Below are 13670 nucleotides of genomic sequence, written 5' to 3'. Positions count from 1 at the left end.
AATATTTTTACAGAGAGCTCAACTCCTGGGTTTAAGTAATTGCAAGTATTCTGGATTATGATGATGGAGCTTTTCAAAGCACTTAACGCTCTCTGATGCTAGGAAACCTGTGGCATGTGTACAGCTCCCAAAAATAAACATAAGGTAGAAATGTGAGTTGTCCAATAATCTTTGATTTACAAACTTACCTTTAAAATTAGGGTTTACAAGTTCTTTACGGTTGGAACATTGAAGTGCATTTCCATAAACCAAGTCCAAAGCACACAGAAGAAGATGGTAAGAATTGACCAAATCATCACTAATCATGGGGAAATTACCTACAGGAATACAAACAGTTATCAAGTAAATCTGCATCCATGTTACGATATTTTAGACATAATTTCTCTTTTTAATTAAAATGACATTACACAAACACTGTACCAAACCTGACTCAAAAGCTATATAAAGTGTTCTGGCAAATTTACATTTTGAAATATTACTCTTAAAGTCTAATAAATTTCTGAGAGTGTAATTAAAACCAAAACTTTACAAAAAATGGCATTCATTCACTCAATCAATATTCATTAAATAAGCATTAACTCCCCAGTAGCTGACTAAAATTTTATCACTGTTTTTTTTCTTTGAAAATTCTAAACAACTTCATAAATTATCTCAAACTGCAGCAAATTCTTTCATGTGAAAATATTTTTCTGTTAAGAAAATTAGTAATGAATTAAAAAATAAATTAAATTAAAAAAAAGAAAATTAGTAGATATTAAATACCCAAAACTAATATTAACAGCATGGTAACTATATTGAAATTAAAATTTAACTAATTAAACTATTAAACTATTAGTTAAAATTTAATTAATTAAAAACCAAAAAAATTAAAATATCACAATACATGGAGACAAATGAAAATGAAAACACAATGGTCCAACATCTTTAGGATGTACAAAAAGCAGTTCTAAAAGGGAAATTTATTTAAAAAAAAAAAAAAAAAGATTAGTAGATATACTTAGGAATAGCTGAACAATGATTTTTTCATGTATATAGTTTAAAAAGACCAGAACATATAATCAGGCTGCTAATGGTAACATTTGAAATATTTTCTAATAATAATATAAACTCCTACAAATTAACAACAGGACCACAATGAAAGATATTTAAGTCTAGAGCCAATATCCTGGGAATAATGTTGATGCTTAGTAAACAAAGAAAAAAGAAACCCAGGCTCAAACCTAGAGAAACATGTCATTTCTGCGATGCTAGTTTAAGTCTAACACTGAAATCAGTTTTTATAGGCAGTTGAACAGTTTTATTCTTGGAAATTAAGAAATATTTCTAGATTTTTTAAATAACTTTGAGCATATCTCTTTTCTCATGAAACACAGCATGTAAAGTCTTCCTAGTGATTTTATATCACATGAATTCAATTTAAACAGCTAACATACATCTGAGGAATTATTTCTAAACATGTTCGCACTTAATGCCTACCCAAATGCATGCAAACACACACACGCGCACACGCGCACTCTCTTCTCTCTCTCTCTCTCTCTCTCTCATACTGCTTTGTTTCAGACTCTTTTCCCCCCTTTTCCTCCTTTCCTCCAAAGAAAGTTACCACTTACCTCTGCATAGCAGGATAATTCTCTTTTCGTACAGATGATTCAACAAATCAATTTAAATGAGTTAAAGAGAGAAAATGCTTTTCTGTTGCCAGAAAGGCGAATGAGAATAGGTGGTTAAGTTCTGCACTGATAGAACCAAACTAACCTGCCTGGCTCCACTATAAAGATGTTTAATATTAAAGCAGACGGTTTCTCAAATGTAAAACAGGAAGTGGCACCTACGGCTTCAAGCTACAAAGCCCATCACACTGACAAGCCTCAACTTGTCACTGGTGTGTACTTGCCATAAAGGAAAAAAAGAGCAGCACAGTAACTTCTAACAAAAAATGCCCCACGGGTCAGAATCTAATTTAAACTCCAGGACTGTCCCAACGTGACAGACTTCGAGTTTCAAATCCTGACTTCAGAAAGAAATCTCACTTTGTGAGGTAGGTTATCTTTCCAACAACAAAGATAACTTGTTGAAACTCCGAAATTGGCTGATTTATCAGGAATGAAGAGACTGGAGATTGTAAAACAGGAAGTGGCACCAAATTGGTCTTGGGGCCACAAAGCCCTTCAGGATGACAAGCCCAAACTTGTCACGAGGGTGTACTTGCCATAGGAAGTCAACAAAGATAACAGGCAAAAAAAATGGCTTATCTATCAGGAACAACATAATCTGGGATGCCCGTATGCTGCAGAGAAAGTCATGAGAAAGGTGGCTATAAAAGAGTACAATACAACTCTCCCCCAAATAACTAAATCAAGAACTGAATAAAACTAATTAAACAACTCTATCAGAAAAGATCTTACTGAATCATAAAAGATCACGGTGTTGGACTGTCAGGAAACAAAGACTCTTCAGATTAAATAATTACAGACTGAATTAATAACACAACTCCAACACCGAGTTAACTGCAGAGACAAAAATATGACACCCAGTTGATCAAGAGAGACCAAAATGTAAATAAGGACAATAAAATTTTTAAATAATTTCTATAGTATCAAACACATTCATTCCCAGATACATACACACCATAAAAAGCATAAGAACAGATAAAATCCCAGAAGTCAGATACACTTGCCCACAATCCAATGACAAGATTAGTGTCATAAATAATACCAGCCACAGCAAGCTAAAAGCAGCAGCAGGGGTTACTGGCTACTGTGAGAGCCGTTTATATGCTCCTACACCTCCATTTTGTGCCATTTATCATATTACCTTTATCTCCACTAAAGAAACACACCAGTGTGATGGGCAGCAAAATAACTAACAGTTTATTTTTGGCAGAAGAAAGACTTTTCTTTTCAATCAACCACACAGCTCAGGGAGGAAGAATGAGTTCTCACCTAAATAGCTAGAAAGAACCAGCTATAATCCGACACACCAAACCCAGAGACCAATGGAGTGATACATCCTTGCTAAAGGGCCTTCACATCTGGCATGAAACCAAGAGCCAGATCTGGGTTCAAATCCTAGCTCTGTTTCTAGCAGCTAATTCTGGGGCCTCAGTTACCTAATCTTAAAAGTAAATAATTTGGGCTACTTGATCTAATAATGAAAATCTCTTACATTTATGAAATTCCTCCCAGCTCTATGACTCTTTGATGATAACTTTGCATTTTATTGGGCTTTCTTAATAGCAAAGGCATTCTACATAGTTTATGTAATTAATGTAATTGTATTTTTTCTTCTTCTTTAGATTACTAAGAATCATTTCTACACAGAAATATAGACAGGACACAAAAAAATAGTAACGTATTTCCCTGAATACAGACCTTGGGTAAGTTAAGGGAGATGAAAAGGGAGAGAAAATAAATTGTATCCAAAGGCATTTGAGCAAATGTATTTATCTGAACAAGATGCAAAAAGTCATCTGAACTACACTGAGGATGAGCAGTCACCCTCAACAAAATAAGACACGGCTCACGAAAAATACAGCTCAAGACACCAATACAAACTACTAATGTGCTTTTGGTCCATAATTCAGAAGAATAGCTCTGGATGGAAAAGATGTTATGGAAGAACAAAATAAAAGGATTTTCCATTTAATATAAGATTTGGACATTACAGACATTCAAAAGACTTACAAAAAGGCAATACTTAAAAATGAATCTGAGATTAAAGTCATTGAGAAAGTTCTCAGTTGAGAATCTTTTCCTGATACACAATACAGATTGACAAAAGTAGTACCTGGACATTTACATAAGCTAACATCTAGATAAATATTGCTCTGTCTTACCTTTTGCATATATAAAAAGCACCCAACAAAAATGGAAAACTTCGGACACGGTACAGGGCTGTCGCCTTCAGGGGAGAAAGAAAGTCATGAGATAACAGAAGAATTTGAAAAAGACATCACAAATGACTATAAATCAGGTGAGAAACAAAACCCACAGTTGAAGGGAGTGACAGCAGATTCATTTCACGTGGAAAATGTACAAGAAGTTCTGCTCCAACCAAATACTGGCAAGGACAAAGCCAGGGAAAGAGTTCACCTCAGAAAGAAGAAAATTCTGAAGAACTATAAAAGGCTTTCAAGGTCAAGACAGGTAAGGTAGAAAATGAGTGACCATAGATGTTTTGATGACACCAGAGAGGCTCATGCTGCTTTTGGACCCATGTATGCAATCAGGTATTTCTCTATTTTTTTCCCTTCATCATAGCTAAGGAACTGTAAACCCTCCCTCCCCAAAGATATTCCAGATTGTATCAAGTCACAAAAGGACTACTTAAGGTAAATCCTGGGTTTGCTATAATTCCTTATTCTTTATCGTTAAGACTATCCATTATACTTTGCCAAGTTGTCTGCTAAAGGGAGTTTCAGACCTGTTTTACGCCCTTGGCTTTTCTACCAAAACCTCTGCCAATATTCAGATAAGACATCTGTTGTCTCCACATCCCAACAAGGAGCTCTGAAGGGAAGATCGGGAGACTAGGGTTTAGTTCCCCCACGGTCCTTAGCTACACACACTTGCCCCCCATGTGCCCCAGTCTCTTCATCTGCTGAACAATTAGTCTCCTGGGTAGAGTTTTGTACTTAATTCACCAGTCCGTGGCAAGGATTAAATGTCAGTGCCCTGCTTTTAGAAGTGGCCTCCCTACCCTAGGCACATGATAACTATCCAGTTTTGATGCCTACCAAGATAAAAGTCAAACTTTTTTTTTAAACGTTTTTTTCTTAATTTTAGAGAGAGAGAGAGAGTGCGAGAGTTGGGGAAAGGGGCAGAAGGAAAGAGAGAGAATCCCAAGCAGGCTCCACACTCAGCACAGAGCCCGATGGGGGTTCCATCTCCCCAACCCTGAGATCATGACCTGAGCCGAAGTCAAGAGTCAGACACTCAACCAACGTGCCTCCCAGACATGCCTCTTTTTTAAATTAATTTAATTATTTTAAAGTCAAGCTTTTTAGCTTAGAACTCAAGCCACTCTCAACAGTGAATCTATGACTTGAGAACCCTAGAACTTGACCTACTGAACCTACTCAGCCAATCGCCTCTTTGCTATTTTCGCATACACATCCTGTACAAAGAAGGCTCTATCTACATCTCCAAATTCACCCATCAAAATCCTACCCATCGTTCCTTACTTCATGGAACCGTACCTGACTGGCTCATGCCCAGTGGTTTAATTTTGCCTCAGAAGTTGTATATTTTTGTTATCTTTTGCATTCATACATGCCTCCTCTCCACAACTATACTGTAAGCTCTCAAAAGACAGAGGCTATGGGCTTTTTTTTTTTTTCTTCAATATTTGTGTCCTATATAAAATACCTAACAACATACTTCACACAGTAAGTTCTCAATAAATACCCAATGACAAACTTTCAGAGACTGGTATGTGTGGGGCACAGTACAGAGAAGTGGTAAGGGACATGGGTTCTGCAAGCAGACTACCAGTGTCAATAATAGCTCCACACTTACTGTGTGACTGTGACCAAATCACTTAACCTCTCAAGGGGTTATGTTCCCCCGCCTGTAACAACAGCATCAATCTTATATAGTTGTCATAGGGATTCATTCAAGTTATACAGGTTTAAATCTTGGACAGTTCCTGCTCCATAACAATGCTCAGTAAATGGTATACATGATTATTACTATTAGCCAAAAGTACTAATAAAAGTATACAGTATATTTTAAGCTTTTAAAATTAAAATTATCTTACAATTTTCTTAACCAGAATTAGGTAATATACATACCCTAATAAATATCAAAGCAAGCACAACCTAAAATCATTTCCTACAACACTCCAAAGAAAGAAGATATTCTATATCTTCCTGTGAATGATCACATCAGCCTCGCTCAGACTTACAACAAAGCATCTATCCAAACTTTATTTCATTGTGTATAGTCAACTCCCCCCAAATTACAAGCAAACTGGACCAGCTGCTTCCATAACAGTGGGGTCAACTATCCAAGAAAATACATAGTTTGTTTGATTTTTAAAACCTGCTCACTTACTACAAACATCCTTCACAATTTGGGAAAAATTTTTATATTGAAAGAGAAGCACCCATTATTCATTCAATTGTAGTAACTCCTTTCCCCCCACTTTTCTTGTCAATATTTTTCTAGTTCTATCTTAAGAACAATTTCCATTTCTACTTTATGAAAAAGTGTTCATGGTAAAGGTAGAGAATGTGTATCCCATGACTGCCTTTACCTATCAGGAAAGATGGAAAACACTGAGCCAGAGTCAGGTTACAGATTTTGAAGACATGATCAGAAAGCACATATTCATAATAGTTTCTGTCCCCTTATTCTCCCTCCATCCAGTTTGTCTACTTTTGGTTAGTTATAAACATCAAAATACATATAGAAGCCAGCTCAGAGGGGATTATCGATTTCTAAGTAGGACATAGAAGTCAAATAAGAGAAATAGTTGATATTATAATATACAGAAAATAATAGTAATAGTCAACATAGCCAATAACAGAAAATTAAGGAGTCAAATTCGATACCCAGGTGGCTAACTGGTGAAAATACATAAGTTCTGACTTTTGCATTTGGGTTGCTTAAATAAAAAGGGAAAGTTTACAGAAACAATAATCCCATACACTTTGCAATATGAAGGAAGCCAAATTCTTTATGGCTAACATACAATGAAAAGCAAGAAATTATTGTTAAAAGAGAGCCATCGGAAAGAAAGATTACTTATGAAATCACATTTGTTTTTTTAAGACTAGCAAAATAAGCTAAGTGACACAAACCGAGGGATCAAAACTGCAGCACAGATTTTAAAAATGTGTAGTCCTGACTAACAAATATAAAAAAAAAACATACCGCGGGGCGCCTGGGTGGCTCAGTCAGTTAAACGTCTGACTACAGCTCAGGTCATGATCTCATGGTTCGTGAGTTTGAGCCCCCATCAGGCTCTGGGCCTCAGAGCCTGCTTCGGATTCTGTGTCTCCCTCTCTCTCTGCCCCTCCCCTGCTCTCTCTCTCTCTCAGAAAACGAATAAAACACTAAAAATTTTTTAAATATGTATATGTATATACCGCTGTTTTCTTCCTCTCTGTTGACGAGGCTGCTCCTCTTGAGGATATTTAAAAATGTCCTGAAAAATGGGCTCATATTTCTTAAAAATTACCGCCGACACAGTGAAGTTTCTTTCTAGTCTCTCAGTACGTTCTCTGAAATGTGGGGGTAGGTTTGCCATGTCTTCCCACTTCTTCATCTTGTGAAAAAATTCAAGTAAGCTGATATTAAAAATAAACAATGAGACATTTTCAAAATTAACACAAAGGGAGAGAACACAAATATAATTAAATCAAAATGAACTTGTTAAATTACTTTTAGACAGTGATATAAAATCACAACTCATGCCTCTGACTAGCTTCCTGTCTTACAGATTGGTGTATGTCTCTGATTTTCCTAATCTACCTTTTTTCTGAGATGACCTGACTTTTTAAATTATGAAATATATAAAAATATAAAACAATCAGCCAGAGTAATGTAACCAAGACTTATGTATCCCACTGCCAGATTTAACAAACATTAACATATTGAATAAATTTTGCCATGTTTGCTTCAGGTACAACAGAAACAGCCAAATTCTCATTTGTACTCCTCCCCAAACCCATGGCCCCCTCTTCTTCCCCAAAGATGACCACCATTCTCAAGTGAGTCCGAATCCTTCCCATCCTTGCTTTTATATACTTACTACTTAATATCCTTACTATATGGCATCTATACGAATCTATACATATACGAATCTATATGTATCTATACATTTGTATCTACACATATATGGGTCTATATGTATCCATAAACAGTAAGTAGTATCATCTTTATGTGTGGTTTTAAGATTTTATATAAATAGTATCACACTGTAAGTAGCATTCAGCAACTTGCTTTTTCATTCAATGTTTCTGAGATTAACATTAATATGTACAGATCTAATTCATTAATTTTAATGTTAAAGATATTCCTGCATATGAACTACCATGATTTTTTGCATTCATTCCCCAACCAGTGCAAACTGAGGTTTCCAATTTTACATTATAACACGAAAAGGCTGTAATGAACACATTCTTGCACCTGTATGTAAGAGCTTCTTTAGGGACTAGGCAAAGATGAAGAATTGCCGAGTCAGAGAAGGTGCATCTCCAACTTTACTAGAGACTGCCAATTTGCCACTCGAGTGGTCGTGCCAATTTATACTCTCACCAATGCACACCAGCAATACAGACTTCCTGTTTCCCTACATAGTGACTAGAGCGGGTTTTATCAGCCTTCAAACTTCCCCAATCTGATGAGAATGACAGTTACCTTGTTTTTACTTTGAACTTCCTTATTACCAGTGAGACTGAACTTCTTTACATACATCTATTAGCTATGTGAGTTTTGAGCTTTGTGAAATCATATTCTTTACCCATTTTTTAGGACCCATTGTCAATCATGCAACCATTTGTTAGCCGTTCTCTATATACTTCTGGACACTGATCTTTTGTTATTTATACACATTGTAAATATCTTCTCCCAACATACTCTTCGTTTTTAACCCGTTTTAGTCTATTATGGCAAAAAAGTAAATAATCTGAGCCCAGAGGTAAAATTTAAAGACAGAAACTGAGTTTTTGAAATGGAAACACAACTGAAGCCTAGAACTAGATTACTTGCATTAAAATGTTGGATGAATTCAATTTACTATGGTTTATGATAATTCCATAATTTGACCTTTGCTTCTAAAGTTCCTTGTCTGTCACTTAACTGGATTACTCTGTCTCCACTTTGCTTTTCCGTAATGATTATACTTTTGCACCTTATTTAAGTCCACTTCTGCAGGTTTGCAGACCAGGTGTTCAACTCTTTATGCACTGCCTCTTGTCCTTAGGCCTAAATATAACTCAGGATGGAGTTCAAGGTTAATAAATAGGCTACAGATAGAATATTACATTTCTTGTTAATTATTTTAATAGTAAGTGATTTTTTAAACCATTAGGTACATAAATTTTGACAGTGGTATTCCCCCTACAAACTGCCAAATATCCTTTTTCCCACCAATCTTTAATAAGCCATAAGAGAAAATTCACCCAAAAGGCACAAATAAATATAATCAATTCAATTACACAACAGATAGAAAGAGCAATTTCTGCCTCTTCTTTAAAACATTATTTGACCCTTTCAGAAACTGATTGTAATAGTGTTGCATATCCCCCCAAGCAGCAAATGGAGAAGTATTTACACATTCCATATATTTATATATAAAGATACAAATCCTGGGCATGTAGTTCTAAGTTTAATACCATATTTTATTTACCTTTACAATTTAGAATATTTCCTAAAGTTTCTCTAATATCCTTATTTAGAATTCCTCCAATATCACATAATAACAAGTCCTAACCTTTAATAGTACTCTTCATACAAACAAGTCTTTTTTTTTTTTTTTTAAGTTTATTTATTTATTTTAGAGAGAGTGAGCAGGGAAGGGGCAGAGAGAGAGGGAAAGAGAGAAAGAATCCCAAGCAGGCACCACACAGGCCAAGCAGGCCAGCACAGAGCCTGATGTGGGGCTCAAACTCATGAACTGTGAGATCATGACCTGAGCTGAAATCAAGAGTTGGATGCTCGGCTGAGCGAGCCACCCAGGTGCTCCCATACAAGTCTTAATACATTAACATTTCAATACTTTTCACAAAAGAAGTAAAAAATAATGGCTACCAACTTAGATGCGGTAAAGGAAAGCCATGACCTAGTCTCTAAATTCAGCACTCTACAGGTACAAAAATGCCCTGGAAATGATAAACAGAGAATTCTATCACTATGATTTTTGACCTTTTACATTTGTCACACTCTACTTTTCCAACTCTGACATAGTTACCTCTGTTCGGAACATCGCAGGATTCTAGTTAAAGATACATAGTTTCCTTCAACAGTCCCTTTGCTTACAGTCGGCACAGATTTTCTGCAAGCCACATATAAGGCACATGCTAACCAGTGAAGATCATTCCCCTGTAAAATAAAGGAATATTGATTTTTACCTAATGAGCTATATATACATTTCAATATGAAAAAACTTTTATGATTAAACAAAGTTTAATTTTTTATGTCTGTGGGAAGCTGTGTTTTCAATGACGGCTCCATCCCGAGTGTTCTCATACTGTGACGCTGACATTTTCACACTGGGAGACAGGAATCTGTGTTCTATGCCCTCGTTTTGAACTATCTCAACCGAGATGCAGATGATGCTAGGTAACTTGTAAGATCATAAAAGGCAATAAAGATTCCACCTGCCTCACTCCCTCAGGACATGTGCTTTGAGGGTCCCCATGTGGGACAAATGAACAGAGAGCCTCAACTTCCTTATCTGAGGGCTGTGAGAATGAAAGCATAGAAAACACAAGAAATCAGAAGATAAAATTCTATAACCGATACTCTGTATTAAACATCATATGAGCTTTATTTTCCACGAGCCTGACATCCTCCATTATTTCACATTTCACATCATCCCTGACAACAAGCTCCACGAGGGTGGGGGTTTTTAAGTTTTGCTCACTGCTCTGTCCCCACCATCTGCAACAGTATCTGGCCAAAAAGAGGCGGAAAAAAAAATTGATAAATGAATATTCATTCACTAACTGGGTAAACTGAGCTAATCAAACGTGTTTTCAAAAATAATTTTAACCATTATTAGCCGCTTGCTTACCTAACACTGGACTTCATACAACTTAATCCCATGAGTTGAGACACCTCAACTGAATGGTGATAGTACTTGTTCTGTGTAACTTAAAAGATTATCGTGATTATAGCTTATTTGGAAGCACTTCTGCCCATAACCAAGGAACCACAGGAACCACTGACCACAGAACCACTGAAAAATAAATAGGAACGTGGCCTGTGCGGCCACATCACCTACAAACAGGAAAGAGCTCTGCAAACTCTGCAGCACAAGCACTGTCCACAACAGAAACTCCACATTCCCTTATTAAACCTGCAAGACAACTCTGTGACGCAGGTACAAAGAATCTCAAGTTCACGTATCACAAAATCGAGTGCTGGAGTGGTTAGGTAAATTGTCCAATGTCACCTAGGTCTGTCAAGTTCTATGGACACTAGATTACTAGGCCTGTCCCCCACGCCCCTGCACATATAACTACGGGGGAAGAACTGAAATACAATCCTGTTAAGGCAAGAATACAAAGTAACCTCAGTGAGTCACATGTACTCAGAAACACCCTACTATTATCATTAAAGATACTTTGGTTAGGCCTTCCCAGTTTGAGCCTATCTGCCCTCTCTTTCCACAAACCGTAAAACAGCTTAAGAAAATCATATGGCCTCCAGTTCAACGCCACACACAAGCTAACAGCTGATAAACAATCCCGACTTCCGTGTCACTTCCCATTGGTCCATAAAGGGGAGGTGCCTACAGGGTTGAGCCTCACTGGCTGGAATGGCCATTTTTCTCATCTGCAAGCCCCATCCGAAGAAAGGGACACAACAAGCCGAAATCACAGCGGCTACGGGGTCCTGGGCAACGTCTGGGGTGACCAAAAGGTCCTCAAGGTCGTCGCAGTGCCAGCTTCCTAGGGACAAATGCGGGCGTGTGTCTATATCCGGGGGGGGGGGGGGGGGGGGGCAGAAAGCCCGTTTCATTTGCCCGAGGGAAAGGAACACAGCTGACACACAAGCACAGCCCGAAACTTAACAACGCGTTTACTCCACGGATGCAATGCCGGGACAAAGGCAGTGGGCACAGCAGGAAAAGAACTGAGAGAGAAGCCTAGCGGCCCCGGCGCTAAACGCGGGTTAATCTCCGTGGGAGCACAGCCAAGTCCCCTCCCCTTCTCCTGACGGTCGTAACAACTGCACCTGTTCATTCGGCCGACAAGGTGGTTGTATCTTTGCGATCGTGACCCCGGCACGACCTCGGCCTCGCGATGCCACTTTAGGGCAAGAAATGGCCCCCACTCGGAACCCGAAAGGGAACAGCTGCGAGACGGGGTTCACTTTCTGGGCCGCTAGGAGCCTGCCGTCAGCCAGGTCCCCAGGACTAAGGCGCGCAGGGAGGATCCCCGCCGCCCTCCAGGCTGGGGACCGGAGACCCGGGGCCGGCCCCACGGTCCCCGCCGGGCGCCCGACCCGGGGAGGGGAGGGGCCCATTCCCGCGGCGGGGCGCGGCGACTAGGCCCGGGAAGCCCCTCGCCTCCTCCCCCGCGGCGCACCTCCAGCGTGTAGCTCTCGCTCATGTTCCGGTAGCTGTCCCAGGCCTCGGCCCGCGCCGCCTCGTCCATGTTGAGGCGGCTGCACAGCTCTTCGAACCGCTGCAGGGTTTGAGGGGCCGGCGAGCGGGCCGGCTGCGCGGCGTCCTCCGCCTCGCCGTCGTCTTCCTCCTCCTCATCCGAGGCTGCCGCCGCCGGAGGAGGAGGCGGGGGCGGCGGCGACTGGTCGCCTCCCGACGGCATAGCGCACCCCTGGGCGGCCGGTCCTCAGGTGAGCTGAGGGCCCGGGCCCGCAGCCATTCAAACCGCGAAGCGCCCGCCCGTCGGCCGTCCGCACGGCGACTGCGCCGCCACCAGGGAAGCCAGACCTCAAGTAGGCACCCGTAGTTCTGAGCACGGCCTGCTGGGAAGTGTAGTTCGGGCCGGAAGCCCACGGAGGTCAAAAATCATATTTAAAAAAGAAACTCCTGTAGTGTTCCTTGGGCTAAAATAAAACAGGCTTCGCTACGTTTTAAGTAGGCCCCCACGTTGGGACCATTCAGCAGGACCGTATTGAAGAGAAAAAACATCGACTCGTGACGATTTAGTGTTCAAGGTGTCTCCAAAATGAATACTCAATATCTGGGTGTCCTTATCTCAAAAATAAGGATAATGGCAAGCGTAATAGCAAGCAAGGGCGGCCTGTCTGCCTAAGTTCAAATTTCAGCATCGCACCTAATTTCTTGTTCTTTCCTGTGTTTTAATTTTATGTGAGCCTTTCAAATAATTTTTGGATTTTTTAAAAAGCAGTAATTCTTTTATTTCCCAAAGGGCAAATTTATGTTTTCTGTAAGTGATGCATTTGTATTATCCTCAGTCACCCAAATGGCTTAACTTTATTCCTTTATTTTTATTTTGCTTTCTCTTTCATACCTATAGTAGACTTGAATCACTTTATTAACAATCCTTTTTGATTTGTAAGTGGGCATAGTATAAAACATATTTTAAATGTCTATTTATTTTGAGAAGCAGAGAGAGAAATAGAGGCTGAGCAGGGGAGAGGGAGAGAGAGAGAGTCCCAAGCAGGCCCCGTGCTGCCAGTGCAGAGCCTGACTTCAGGCTTGCTCTCACAAACAGTGAGATCATGACCTGAGCTGAAATCAAGAGTCAGATGCCTAACCAGCCAAGCGCCCCCATGGTGTAAAACATTTTTATGTTTGAGGAGCCAATAACACATTGCTGTCTGCTATGGGATCACTTCCTTCTGTCTTCATTGACACTTTGAACCCAGCCACCACACTGTGAAGAAGCCCAGGTCACTTGGAGAAGCCTCTTATCAGTGGTAGACAAAGCCAGGCGTTAGTTAAAGGGGTAAAACAGATTTTATTCAGACACCATTGACAGTAAGGTAAAGAGCTGAACTCCGTTCCCATCT

General features: G+C 39.5%; 1 protein-coding gene across 7 annotated transcripts in view; it reads right to left on the bottom strand.

The window, feature by feature from the left end:
* The window catches only part of RBL2 (RB transcriptional corepressor like 2), a 62605-nt gene extending 50011 nt beyond the window's left edge, over positions 1-12594 (bottom strand). For 3 of the 7 annotated variants that reach the window (XM_042920796.1, XM_042920794.1, XM_042920793.1), the window contains exons 1-5: positions 12260-12592; positions 9916-10046; positions 7091-7291; positions 3836-3900; positions 189-317 (exon numbers count right to left, since the gene is read on the bottom strand). In XM_042920796.1, the coding sequence (XP_042776730.1) occupies positions 189-317; positions 3836-3900; positions 7091-7291; positions 9916-10046; positions 12260-12499 (766 nt within the window). In that variant the 5' untranslated portion in view covers positions 12500-12592. Of the gene's footprint in view, positions 1-188; positions 318-3835; positions 3901-7090; positions 7292-9915; positions 10047-10740; positions 11606-12259 lie in introns of those variants that run through there. The other 4 variants (XM_042920798.1, XM_042920797.1, XM_042920799.1 and 1 more) reach the window with 4 other exon arrangements.
* Positions 12595-13670: the final 1076 nt, after the last annotated feature.

This window comes from Panthera leo, chromosome E2, assembly GCF_018350215.1.
Source record: "Panthera leo isolate Ple1 chromosome E2, P.leo_Ple1_pat1.1, whole genome shotgun sequence".
Classification (NCBI taxonomy): Eukaryota; Metazoa; Chordata; class Mammalia; order Carnivora; family Felidae; genus Panthera; species Panthera leo.
This window is presented reverse-complemented; position numbering and strand designations above follow the sequence as displayed.